This window comes from Eptatretus burgeri, chromosome 6, assembly GCF_056783735.1.
Source record: "Eptatretus burgeri isolate ZD-2024b chromosome 6, Ebu_testis_v1, whole genome shotgun sequence".
NCBI classification, from domain to species: Eukaryota; Metazoa; Chordata; class Myxini; order Myxiniformes; family Myxinidae; genus Eptatretus; species Eptatretus burgeri.
The window spans coordinates 91,643,616-91,658,089 of NC_140966.1; the positions used below are offsets into that span (position 1 = coordinate 91,643,616).

At 43.2% G+C, this 14,474-nt stretch overlaps 1 protein-coding gene across 5 annotated transcripts in view; it reads left to right on the forward strand.

The window, feature by feature from the left end:
* LOC147025324 (protein FAM200C-like) overlaps positions 1-14,474 on the forward strand; it is a 102,063-nt gene that overhangs the window by 71,593 nt on the left and 15,996 nt on the right. For 4 of the 5 annotated variants that reach the window (XM_085886208.1, XM_085886203.1, XM_085886205.1 and 1 more), the window contains exons 8-9: positions 7,619-7,966; positions 8,147-8,350. In XM_085886208.1, the coding sequence (XP_085742334.1) occupies positions 7,619-7,966; positions 8,147-8,350 (552 nt within the window). The remainder of the gene's footprint in view (positions 1-7,618; positions 7,967-8,146; positions 8,351-14,474) is intronic. The other variant, XM_085886206.1, reaches the window with a different exon arrangement.

A 14,474-nucleotide genomic window follows, 5' to 3' on the forward strand; every position in this document is an offset into this window, starting at 1 on the left:
AAGAACACTCAATTCCTCTTGTCCAGTTGAACCATTCATTTAATACATATGCATATGGAGAATCGGAGAAGATCCGACAACACAAGCAAGACGTGTCTGCAGACGTCCTCCTGCAGTTGGGTTACTTTGTGGCAGTTTGTGGCAGGATTTGCACTCCGCCACCCTAAAACCCTTCATTTCTCAAAACATTACAAAAGCATAAAAAAATCTGAAAATCCACTCTATGAGAGTACCTCTTGTGCAGCTTCCCATCACAGGGCAGCTCACCGGATGACGGGATTGGGGCAAGGCCTTCGGGACCCCCAATATTTGATGATAGGAGAAAAACCATGGGGTAACATTACTGGGTCAGATTGCAGGAGAGTGTGTCAGGGTGGTGCTGAGGTGTCATCCACCAGATGGCAGTCTCATTGGTATAACCTGAGGTGGTCCCGTCGGGTGGGTGCCTGGAATGTCCTTTCCCGAAGAGAGGATGACCACCTGTCTCTGCTATAATCTGAGCTCAAGCATTTGGACATCAGTATTGCAGCACTCTCTGAGGTTTGGAGACTGGACTGCGGCAAGATCTTGGTGGGTGGTTACACCTACCATTGGTCTGGTCGCTCTTGATGGTTACCATGTCCAATGAGTTGCTGTCGATGTGTCCAATAAGCTGACCCCAATGATAATTTAGGTAACACCGGTCAACAAGCATATGATGAGACTGAGGATTTGTCACTTCTTGGGTGTCATTTCCGTGGTCTCTCTATATGCTCTGACTGAAGCGAGTGATCTCACCGTGAATGACACTTTTTATGCCACGGTCAAGTCTGTGGTTGATCAGTGCCCCAGGTGAGATACTCGTCCAGTCTTCGGGGATTTCAATGCATTGACTGGAAATGATAGGGTTGGTTATGAGACCTGTGTTGGTCCTCATGGGTCTGGAACTGTGAACCAGAATAGCACTAAGTTCCTTGACTTTGCAAGAAGTCATGGCCTTAGGGTGGCTGGTTCATGGTTTCAGTACCCACAAGCTAATCGCTGGACTTGGTATTCCAACACTGGCGGTGTGGGAAAGGAGATTGACCATGTACTCGTTGATGTTCACTGGAGGATGTTCAGAAGTGCAGAGTCGACCGGAGTGCTCATTTCCTCAATACTGACCACTGGCTTGTTGGAGCAACTCTTAAGTTGCAGCTTAAGTCCAGGAGAATGGTATCATACCAGCTGAGGCTGGATGTTGGCAAGCTCAAGGATGAGAGGGTAGCTGAGGAATTTGCGAACAGGCTGAGTGGAGATTTGGGGGGTGTGGGTACTTTGGGGGATCCTGAAGAGTTGTTGAGTGCCTTCAAGACCACCGTCCTTGATGTGGCTGGGAGATGTCTTGGAGGGCGAAGAAGAATTTTATCTCTCCAGGGACACAGTTTCCCATTGCTCAGAGTCGCAGGGTCAGGCTGAATGGCAGAGCTGAGCTGATCAGGGAGCTGAGGCGTAAAACTTCACTTGCACTGAGGGTGGACAAGGTGGCCTATGTGCATGGAATCTGTGAAGGGGTAGTACATCACCTGTGGTCAAGTGATTCTCGTCCTGCTTACAGGGGAATTTGCACATTGCATTCATCCAAGCCCATTCCTTGGTTTACTGTAGTTGGAGCAGAGCATGGTGGGCTCTTGAGAGAGGAGTCTAAAATGAAGGCCTGCTGGGTTCGTTTGAGCGGCAGTCCCATGCTGATCCACCAGCTCTCGAGTGGGATGCCAGGGGTGTTACAATCCCTGTTGCTTACCCTCCAATAAACTGTGGTCCACCTTTGCTTGTGGAAACACAGGCTGTGCTGAACCAGTTGAAATGGGGGTAAAGCCTCTAGGATATGAGGCATCCATGCTGAACTTCTCAAGGCTGGTGGTAATGCTGCAATCATGTCACTGCATGTAGTTCTGTGCTCTGCCTGGCACACAGGTATCATCCCAACTGACTGGAGAGGGGCCTTGTTGTCCCTCTCTGGAAAGATAAGGGTGATCGCCAAGACTGCAACAACTTCTGAGGGGTGATGCTGTTCTCAGTGCCGGGAAAGGTCTTTGCTTGGATAATTCTTGATAGGGTTCGCCACAATCTGCTTGAGCACAAACGTCCAGAGCAGTCAGGCTTTACACCAAAGAGGTCAACGATTGACCGTATCCTTGCTCTTTGGGTCCTCACCGAATGCAGACAAGAGTTTTGGCAGGGGCTGTTTGCAGCCTTTGTTGATTTCTTTAAACCATTTGATTCAATGAATCAGGAATCTTGGTCTTCGTGGGGTGCCACCAAAACTGATCGATCTGATGTCTGAACTCTACTCTGGTACTGAGAGTGCTGTGAAGTGTGGTGATATCATCTCTGATTTATTTGCAGTTGTTATTGGAGTTAGTCAGGCAGTGTACTGGCCCCCACAATTTTCCGCTTCTGTATGGACTGGATTCTGGGGAGGATGTCGGAGAGATCAAGCTGCGGTGCATCGTTTGGGAATGCCAAGATCTCTGACCTTGATTTCGCAGATGATGCTGTCATCTTTGCAGAGACTCCAGATATACTTTGGGGGCCCTCGAGGTGCTGAATGAGGAGTCGGAGCCACTGCGATTACGGGTTTCCTGGGTCAAAACTCGGATCCAGGCTTTCAATGACATATTGAATGCTGCTATCCTGTCTATACCTGCTTTTGATGAGGATGTTGAGGTCACGGAGAGATTCACTTACCTTGGCAGTGATATTCATGTCTCTGCTGGATGTGGGCCAGAGGTCAACAGACATCTGGGTCAGGCCTGGGGAGTCATGGATTCACTGGAGCATGGGGTGTGGCGCTGCTGGTACCTGTGTGGGAGGATGAAAGTCTGAGTCTTCATGTCCTTGGCACTTCCAGTCTTGCTCTACAGATGTGAAACTTTGATGCTTACCAGGGATCTGAGACTTAGACTTAATTTCTTTGTTACCAGGTCTCTTTGGAGAAGTCTTGGCGATCACTGGTCAGACTTTGTGTCCAATGAGTGGTTTCTGAGAGAGACTCAAATGAGATTTGTAACCTGTTTACTCCGTGAGTGTCAGCTGTGGCTGCATGGAGATGTGGCTCATTTTCCTGACCCTGATCCTAGTCATCAGATTCTCTCAGTGAGGGAGCCTCATGAGTGAGGAGCCCAATGGGCTGACCACATGCCTCATCATTGCAGCAGGTTGATCAGCATCTCAAGGAGATGGGGATGGCCAGACGGAGTTCCCTGGCGTACTGGCGGAAAATGGACGCAGTGGCCTGCTGCTCTGGCGCATGCTCCCACACCTGACCTGACCTGTAGCTGCTGATGCTGGGGTTTTGGGAAAAGATGACTCAGATCCTTTTTGCAGTGGCCATTCGAAGGTCCATTGAAATTCAAAGGGCTGGAGAAGAATTTACAATCTGAAGGTGTTAAAGAATTCAATCAGACATCTGGCCATTACCTCAAAACATTCCATTGAAGCTGGACTCCAGCTTCAATACATGTGGGAATCTTGGTCACGGAAGCCCTTCCAGCCAGACTTCCAGATGCCAATATGTTATTATTTATATATGAGAATGCGTTTATATTAATAAGCCAAATAGAATAATCGATAATTCTAGTCAACTGTAAAAAAATAACAAAAGTTCAATTGTTCAATGACTGGGAAAATGGGCTTCAAGAAATCAAAGTGGAGAAGAGTGAAAATAATTTGGGAAGACTCTTTTTTTACTACTGTCCTTCAGTGCCAATGAAGCTGATGTAGCTGGAAGAGTGAACGCAAAAGTTGGTCTCACAAAGAGGACCGTCACAGCATTGAATGAAAATGGTCTGCTCAAACTATGTAACAAAATTGTTCACTCAAAGCTAAAATACTGCAACCCTATATGGTATCTCATGTTCAAGAAGGCAAAAGATGTACTTGAAAAAGCCCAGCAGAGAGCGACAAAGTTATTACCCCATCACCATCATCTGGAATATCGTGAGAGACTGAAATTCCTGCAACTCATCACACTTGCTTGCAGAAGGTAAGAGGGCTGAACTACTCCAGATATTTAAGATCATACACGGCTGGAATTGATCACATTGAGGGCCAGATATTTTTCCAGAGGTATAAAGTCTCATGGACTCGAGGATGTGATCAGAAAATGAGGAAGCAGCAGTGCAGAACCAATACAAGACAAAATGATTTCTCACTAAGAACCATTAACAGCTGGAACAGACTAAACAGAGAAGCTGTTCAGGCTAGTGCAGGCAAGCAGTTAAAGTCAGCCCTGTAAATACAGTGAAAGGACCACACCCTGAAGTATATGCCATACCAACGAAGGACTGATGTAACGAGGGGAAAATAAGCAATACTTCAAGTCTCTACACCAAAGTAATTGAGTAAGTAGGCAGTCACACAAAAGACTGTAAAAACGGTATGTGATGCTCCCTTGCTTGATGTGCAGCAGTTAAAAATGATTGAGCACAAAGGAGAGTTGGGCACTTTGCACACTACCAGCAGATATTTGGGTGGATCCCACATGCAGACATAATAAATATAAACTTTCTATTGTATTTAAGAGGCAGAGTTTACACGAAATGGTTGCTAAGCAAAGCTAGGAGTTGAGTCTTCCTCAGCAGCATAAATGTATCTGTACTGGTCAGTGTATTTCACCATCATGGTGATGCAAAGATGCAGATAATGATGTATTGATCGTTTCTTTTGATGTTTTTGATAATTACTTTTGGAAATCTCCTCTGTATTTTGAGGATTTTGGAACATATGGGGCAAGCATGTGGCATGTGTTTGCATTGAAAGAGTGATCATTTTTAGATTTCATAAGTATATTGATGACTTCCGTCCTCTGTTTGTTTGTGTGTTTGTTTGTGTGTGTGTTTGTGTGTTTGTGCGTTTGTTTTGTAGGCACGATAACTCGAGAAAGGAAGAAGCTCCCAATGTCAAATTACACCAAGTGATTCAGGAGGGTGATGGCTAGCGCTGATTAGATTTTGGTCAAAATCGGTCAAAGGTCAAGGTCACAGTGAGGTCAAACATAATTCTGTAAATTCATGCGGAGAAATGGAGTATTTTTGCTTCAGTCGATGTTACGCGTTCGTTTTAACTTCGATTTAAATTTTGTCTTCGGTTTTTGCGATCGCTTAGGACACTTAAAACTCGGTTTTCGAAATTCTGGTAAAAAAATCGGATGTTTTGGAGACGTTTTAAGATTGTATAAAAAATATTTCACTCGCCATGTCACAGCTCATCACGTGGTGCAGTACGCTCGAGCAGAGGCGTCGTTGATCACGTTACGGTTTTCCGTGTGCGCGCTGACGGTGTTTTCGATAAAGATGGTGTTTAAAACTCATTTTTTTTTATCAGAATAACGGTTATCGTCGCATGCCTGACTTGCTAAGCCATCGGATTATGTAAAGATTGTTGGTGGATGGCCGAATATTACGGTTTTGTGATTTTGATAAAATAATATTAAATATTTGCGTGGAGAAATGGAGATTTTTGCTTCGGTCGACGTTACGATTTTTGATGGTTTGGTACAGAATCATCGTATAAACTTCTGGTTTGCGTTGCTACCTTCTCGAGAGAGCTTTTATTCGACAAGGTCAGAGGTCAAGTTGACGATTTCGTAAGTACCAGTCTATGACTGCTTGTTTGTGTGTTTGTTTGTTTTTAGGCACGATAACTCGAGAACGTAAGAAACGACCAATGTCAAATTATACCACTTGATTCAGGAGTGTGATGGCTAGCGCTGCTTAGATTTTGGTCAAAATCGGTCAAAGTCAAGGTCACAGTGAGGTCAAACATCCCAAACATAATAACTCAAGAACGGAAGAAGCAACCAATGTCAAGTTACACCACGTGATTCAGGAGTGTGATGGCTCGCGCTTTTTAGAATTTGGTCATAATCGGTCAAAGGTCAAGGTCACAGTGAGGTCAAACATCCAAAAAAAGTTATAACTCGAGAACGCAAGAAGCTTCCAATGCCAAATACCGCTACGTGATTCAGGAGGGTGATGGCCAGTGCTGATTAGATTTGGGTCAAAATCGGTCTAAGATCAAGGTCACAGTGAGGTCAAACATTCGATTTTTGATGTTTGGTACAGAATCATCGTAGAAACTTCTGGTTTGCATCGCTACCTTCTCTTGAGACAGCTTTTATTCGACAAGGTCAGAGGTCAAGTTGAGGATTTTGTAATACCAGTCTATGACTGCTTGTGACTTAAGAAATCTAAAGATTTCGTTGGTATATTGATTACTTCTGTCCTCTGTTTGTTACTTACAAAATCTAAAGATTTTGTAAGTATATTGATGACTTCTGTCATCTGTTTGTGTGTTTTTGTGTTTGTGTGTGTGGGTTTGTTTGTTTGTAGGCACGATAACTCGAGAACGGAAGATGCTACCAATGTCAAATTACACCACGTGATTCAGGAGGGTGATGGCTAGCGCTGATTAGATTTTGCTCAAAATCGGTCAAAGGTCAAGGTCACAGTGAGGGCAAGCATTCGATTTTTGATGGTTTTGTAGAGAATCATCGTAGAAACTTCTGGTTTGTGTCGCTACCTTCTCTCAAGACAGCTTTTATTAGACAAGGTCAGAGGTCAAGTTGACGATTTCATAAGTACCAGTCCATGACTGCTTGTTACTTATGAAATCTAAAGATTTCGGAAGGAAATTGATGACGTCAGTCCTCTGCTTGTTTGTTTGTTTCTGTGTTTGTTTGTGTGTTTGGTGTTTGTTTCTGTGTTTGTTTGTAGGCATGATAACTCGAGAACAGAGGAAGCTACCAATGTCAAATTACAACACTTGATTCAGGAGGGTGATGCTGATTACATTTTGGTCAAAATCGGTCAAAGGTCAAGGTCACAGTGAGGTCAAACATAATTCCGTAAATTCATGTGGAGAAATGGAGTATTTTTGCTTCGCTCAACGCTACGAGTTCATTTTAACTTCGATTTTAATTTTGTCTTCGTTTTTTGCTATCGCTTAGGACGCTTAAAACTCTGTTCTCGAAATTCTGGTAAAAATCGGATGTTTTGGAGACGTTTTAAGATTGTATAAAAAATATTTCACTCGCCACGTCACAGCTCGTCACATGGTGCAGCGCGCTCGAACAGAGCCGTCGTTGATCAAATAAAGGTTTTCCTTGTGCGTGCTGACGGTGTTTTCGATAAAGATGGTGTTTAAAAGTCATTTTTTTTTATCCCAATAAAGGTTACCGTCGCATGCCAACTCGCTAAGCTGTCGGATAATGTCAAGATTGTTGGTGGATGGCCGAATATTACGGTTTTGTGACTTTGATAAAATAATATTAAATAATTGCGTGGAGAAATGGAGATTTTTGCTTCGGTCGACGTTAAGATTTTTGATGGTTTGGTACAGAATCATCGTGGAAACTTCTGGTTTGCGTCGCTACCTTCTCTAGAGACAGCTTTTATTAGACAAGGTCAGAGGTCACATTGACGATTTCGTAAGTACCAGTCTACGACTGCTTGTTTATCATTGGTTTTCCAGCAATGTGGATTGTTAATGCCTGTATTCAGAAAATATAGATTGTTCTTGGCATCTTTTGAATGTTTGTTTTGACCAGGTTTCTTGATACTGAGATTCACTCAGTGATGTTCTCTTTGTTGCACAGGCCAATCTTCATCATATTCTGTCAGACTCACCACCTCCAGCCCAGTTTCCTGTTGCCAGCCTTACTGCAGAGCGACGAGATATTTGGGCACGCTTGAGAAAGCAACTGCAGGCTCAAGGGCAGGAATCAGCCTTGTCACTCATTGAGTCGGCCCTCTTTTGTCTCTGCCTGGATGACAAAAACCTCAAAGAAGACAGTAAACAAATGTTTTTTGGCAATGTGGGTGATCGTTGGTTTGACAAGTCTGCACAAATCATCGTGGGAAAGGACGGAGTTGCGGGTATTCAAGTGGAGCATTCGTGGAGTAATGGAATGATCTCCAAGTACATCATAAATATGATCACCAAGGTGTGTTGGGAGCAGGTTTGTGCAGGATCCACAATTAACATCTGTTGTTCTTTTGTTCATCCACTTTTCTCTTTTCTTTGTATTCTGCATACATCTGTAGAGACGACAAAGGGAATGTATTTATATTTGGTGTTCTGCCTGTACTTACTCTGCCCATGTTGTTGTGATTACATAAAAAAGGACATTGAGAACCGACCAGCAGTAATGCATGAAAATTCTGTGATGTATCTGGAACCTGCAACCGATGTACAGCGATTGGAGTTTGACCTCGATAGCAGCCTGCAGACTGCTGTTGTGACAGCTGGACGTAATCTCCAAACAATTGCTGCCTCTACATCCTTCCACAGCTTTGAATTCCGAGATTATGGAGCCATTTTTCTCAAGGTGGGTTAAATCTCCAAATTCTGTTTTGGCCACAGAAATCGATTCAATGCCATTATGCATGTGTATTTTTGAGTGTTGATGAATATTGCTTTGTTTTTTTCATCGCTATTTAGTTTCATGGAAGAATAGCGACTATTTCTATTATTTCGACACAAATAAACGTGGTTAAAAGCGAAAAACAATCTGGTGGTTTTTGTTTTGTTGTGTTGAGGCTTGTGGAGGAGCCATAACACTGAACAAAGTGGAAAGAGCAATTAGAGATTGCAGACCCTCGCCAGGACTTATCTTGTGTGGCAAATAAATGGAAGGTTGTACGAAATGAAAGGTCATTGATTGCTAATTAAAGGTCAAAATGGTATCGCTGTAAAGGTCAAAGGTTTGAAAGGTTGTAAATGTCGAAAGGTATACACACTGGCGTATTAAGTGGTGTGTGGGGAAAGTGGTCCACCCCGTGTGACATCCCCTAGGTGGGGGTGGGGGGGAGGGTAATGCCATTGGGAGTGTTAAAATGCCAGTACGACGATATATCGATGGTTTTAGTTGCAAGTGACATTATAATATATTATTATTTACCTCAAAATAAAGACCGTAACTCGGAAGTAAAACCATCGTTATATCATCACACATAGAACCGAAAATAAACACAGAGCAGGAACCTGAGCCATCTAAAAGGCATGGGCACACTGGGCAGTTGCCCAAGGGTCCCACGATTCGAGGGGCCCCTTGCTGCCATATTGTTCATGAGAGATCTCTTGGCAGAGTGGATGGTTTCTCGACCTCTCGCTGGAAAGGCCTGGGATTCAAATCCCTTTTCAAATTATGTTTAAAATACAAATAATTCGTTCATAACTTGTTGCCATGAATCTTTTTGAGTCTCTGAAAACGTATCTTCAGGAAATTAAAGACAAATTTAGAGACGATGAACTGAAGGCCAGGAGTAGGTGTTCAGATTCGGATTATAGCGATGTGAAGAAACGGGAACGAAAGCAAAGTGTACGTCTTACTGGATATGATGGATCAGAAGAAGAGATACTTCTAAACAAAAGTGAAAAGTTCAAGGTGGAAACATTCCTCCCTGATCTGGACTCTCTGAACGCTGACCTGACCAAACGTGCAGAAGCTTATTCATGGATTGGAAATCTATTTTCATTCTTCAGTCAATTGAAAACAATTGGTTCTGATAAGCTAAACAAAAGTGTGAACATCTGGCTAATGTGTATCACAAAGACCTTGATTATGGTGACCTTCTAAATGACTGCAAGCATCTCAAGCATGACATGGTTCTTGATGAAAATTGTGAGACTCTCCCTGCGTTGTGCATAAAAATAATTTCGGACAACTTGAAATCTGTGTTTCCCAATGTTGAAATTGCACTCAGTGTGTTCATGTGCATGATGGTGACCAACTGTACAGGGGAACGTTCATTTTCAAGATTGAAACTTACAAAGAATCAGCTTCGCAGCACAATGGGGCAGCAGTGTTTGAACTGGCTTTCACTCATGTGCATGGAAAATGACATCAGAAAGACCATTGATTTCAAGCCAATGATAAATCAATTATCTGCAAAGAAATTTCGCAAACGTTTGTGTTGATTAATAAGAAATAATTCACACTGCACCATCTCCTTCTTGATGGTGTACCAATTAATTATCATTTAGATGTTGAAATGTTTTTTTTTTCAAGGTTTATGTTATATTGTTCAAAAGTTTGTGTTGATTGATCCTCGCTTTAGAGCATGTTTTCTTTTTATGTTTAAACATTGCTTTTGTTGAAAGTACCAATAAAAGTATCGGCTTAATTTTATTGACCGTTTACATTTTTATTCCCCAATTTTAATTCCCAGTGCATTGCTTAGCCCAGGGCCTACAATGCTGTTAAGATGGCCTGGCAGGAACACAGCATTACATTACAGGGAGGGGGGTGGTGGAAGTGGTGGTTAATGTTAGGAAGTGGGAGGAGGTATGAGGTGGCAGAGCTGATGATGTGCCTCGCATGGGTTCGACGGTGAATGAAGCAGATGTTTACGGTTTGAAGTAGCCACTTAGAGTCGACTGTTGACAGTTTATTTATTTCTCCCCAGGAGTCCTCATATATAAAGCACGATAGTACGATCCCAGAAATGTTTTTTTTTGGTCATCAGCTTTCTCCAACAATTAGAAGCAATCCTTCATCAGTTACCAGGGCATTACGCATTGTAGGAAAGGTCATAATTCGTTCTTTGGGTTGACATCAGTTTAACCTCATTTGCAGACACCATACAAGTCTCGGACATGATAGCTCGACGAGCTTTATGGGTTGACTTCTCATTCTGAAAAGTTAATTACATTACTGTTCTGTATTCGCAGGCATTCTGAAAAGTTAGTCTTCTCCATTAAGTAGTAAATGGGCATGAAAAACATTGCCGGAGAAATGACATTGTGTAATCGTCGGTCATTCCTTGACCCTGGATTTTCTATTACCTTTTTGAAAATTCTTCCTGGTCATGTTTTCTCTGTGGTTGAAGATGTGTTTTTGTTATATGATGCCAAGCAGTAATACCTGGTTTTTTCATGTCCTGCATTATTGTTATTTCTAATGTGTTTACTCCAGGTAGAGTACTATAATCCAACATGATATATGTTTTCTGTGTATTTAAATTTTTTTAATTATTCATCCGGGGGCAGGGGTGGGGGTGGGGTTGCCAAAGTAGGGTCCGCCCGGGTGCCAAATACAGTACTCTCATTACGCCCCTGGGTAGAAAGGTCTAAATGGAGCAAAATGTTTGAAATGGTTGAAAGGGACTTAAAAGGTTGAAGGGGTCAAAAGGGGTGTGATTTAAATGAAGGGGCTATAAATGATCAAAATTGGTGAAGGGGAACTAAAGTGTCTTGAAATGTCTGAAAAGGGTTTCAAGGTCAAAGGGTATTAAAATGTCTGAAAGGTGAGAAGGTTGAAAGGCATAAATGTCTAAAAGGGTAGAAAGGAGTCTATGGTTATAAAGGGTCTATAGGGTCTTAAAGCATCATTGTGTTATTTAAGGGTCTTCAGGTTCATAAAGGGTCTTAATGGGTCTTAAGGGTTCCAAATAGTTTTAAGGAGTATTAGGGCTCTTAAGGGTCTTAAATGGTCTTGTGATTTTATAGGGACTATATAGTGTAAGGTGTATATCGAGTTCTTAGGATTCTAAAGGGTCTCAAGGTTATTAAAGGGTCTAACGGATCTATAGGGTCTTTGGTGTCATAAGGGTTTTAGTGGTCTTCAATGTTTAGAAGATCTAAAATGTCTTAAGTGCCTTCGGGGTTGGAATGGACTTATATTGTCTTAGAATTCTCAAGGGTCTCAGGGTTCTTTAAAAGTCTTCAGGGTCGAAAAGGTGATTTGAAAAATGGAGGGTAATATAATCCAGAGACAGAGCTATAAGGCACCACCAGATGTTTTCCTTGCTCTCCTGAGAATGGACACACACTTGTGGGCTTTCTTGAGTGATCTGAGATTGACTTCTGTTGGATTTGTCTTCCAGTCAGAGAAGGAATGTTGTTTGAAGGCAGCTGCTTCGCCACAGTATTAATTGTACTGCGGCAGGAGGAAGGGTGTTATAACTGAAGATGAGATAGGATTAATTTGTGCAAGAGAGAGAGGGAGCAGGTGTCTGTGCATGATTTCTCAGTCGGACTTAACATCACATGGAACAGGTAGGGGAACATTCCTGAAGTGAGATGGCAGCTTTCAGTCACTGCCAGTCAACTTGAGTGAACTGCTAGATTTGTCAGCACTGAGGCCGTTTTCAGAAAATAACCAGAGAGATGTTGATTCTCACAAGTGCATGATCAGATGGGCCAATTGGGGCAGAGGAAGAACAGGGACATCAGCAGGAATGTTGGTCATTGCCATGTCCAGAAGGGAGGATTTGCAATTGGCAGAAATCCAGGTCAGAAAGTTCATACATTGAGTCTGGCCCATTCAGTCAAAGAACTCCTTTTCTGCAGTGTTTTGATTGATGAGAGAAATACCAACACTCAGATCAAATGGCATGTCGACAGTTTACATCATCACATATAAGGAAATAAGTGTTGCGATGGGTGTTTAAAAGTTGATCCAAGTTGATTGAGAGAGATATAGGTAGATGGATACATTGATTAGATTGTGTCATCACTGTTGGGAGAAGGCGACAACACACAGACAAACAGAAGGAAATGGGAGAGGATGAGGAGATTAGTGCTCAACTGCCAGATTTGATGGATGGCTTCAATTTTGGGGGGAACTGGCACATAGCTTAAGCACCCTCTCCCTTACTCCAGCAGGTTCCACCAGATTCTCTGCAATTTCTCCACAAAAGTAAGGACATGGGGATGTTGTGATGTGAGTTGGTGAGCATTTTGGTGGAAATGATTTGAGATGAGGATGTCAATGAAGGAATAGAAAGAACATGAAGTTAGTCAAACTCACATCTATCCACATGAACATGATAAAACTTATTTGCTGAACATAATCTATGGCACAACTTACTTTATTCTTACGTGAATACACTTTATTCTCCCAGGCGGTTCACAACTGTCCTGCTCAGGTTCACGACCATTATATTGTTGCGGTTCTCGGAATCACATGGTTCCAACATCCAACAGAAAGTGGTTCCGAGACAGTTATTCCATGAATATACGTGTAGATAGTCCCTTCCCTTTTGTCTAGCGGGAGAACAGGGCTGTGCATTGTGAGGAACTCATAGCTCGGTTTGCTTACATCATTTCTTCTTCATTTCATTTCTAACATCATTTGTACTCTTCTTTTCTGATTATTCCCTAGGTAAATCTGAGCCACGTGCACCCTTCGCTGTGTGATGGGTCCTCAGCAAACGGCGAGCAGGCAATACACCCACACCGCTCCGTAGAAAACACAGCCTGCCAAATGCACACACAGCGGTAGTTTCTGCCCAAGGACGGGAAATGCACTCAACACGATGCCCACACTGCAGGGAACACGTACTGAGGCCGATAATAGAAAGGCAACCACATGCCATGTTGCGTGGGATGCGAGTGTGCAAGGCGCAAGTGGTGCATTCCTTTCAACCCATTTCTGGACTAATATCACTCGGGTTTTGCCCGCGCACACGATAGCAGAATCGGGCAAATGTGCGTGCTGGCCACGTGCATAATGGCGTATCTATGCACACTGTATGGAACGTGCTCGAATGCAGACCCATGCGCCACTCGTGACTTTGTTATCGTATAGAGCAGGTCACAAATGTACCACCTGCAATACTTTGTTATTGTGCAGAGCGGGGCACAAAGGACACATCTTACTGTGTGACTGGGTTCGCCATAACATCTTAACTTCTCGCCTCAACGGCCAGCCAAGCTGCGATCAGGCAGAGGCATGTTGTGCAGCTCAGGCCACGTGGCGCACAGGGACCGGCCGCGTTGGCTAGCGCTGGTCGGCTGTGCCTGAGCAGGCGTACAGGACAGACACTGCCCTCGGCCGATCACAGCACGGCCCGGGAGTTCTTGCAAGGAAAGTCATGATGCAGAGTTCGGTGTGGGCGATTCATATCATGTCATGAGGTCGGAGCGGGACATCGTTAAGGCGTGGGGTCACCTTGCCGGAAGTGGAATGTTGCTGCTTCCGGCCATCACGGCCGGGCCGTTCAGGGGGTCGGGGCAAATTAGAGTGCCCAATTCGGATGACGTCACCGAGTTTCGGGGTGCCCCCACTGGCAAGGTCAACAACTTTTGTGAGATTTCGAAAATCTTCAATTTTCATCCGATTGACTTGAAATTTGAAGAGGATTTGCAGATCAGGTCACTGAATTAAACTATCAATTATTTTTGAGGTCAACATTGGTGAAAAGGTCAACATCGGCCTAATTTGTAAAATTGTCAATTTTTATCCAATTGACGGGATTTGAAAAGGAGTTGCATATTTGGTCATTCAACTCAACCACCAATTATTTTTAAATTCAAATTTATTTAATGGATTTGCAAATATCGTGTGATGCATGACATCTTTCTTGTTTGTTTGTGACTATTCCTCTGAGCTCCGAAGTTTAATCGCCACGAAACTTTATCGGATCACATTGTTTACCACGGTGCACAGAAATAGGCATTTTAAAGTCTTTTTCTCACAATTCCTAAATTATATACAGCTGAGCTGC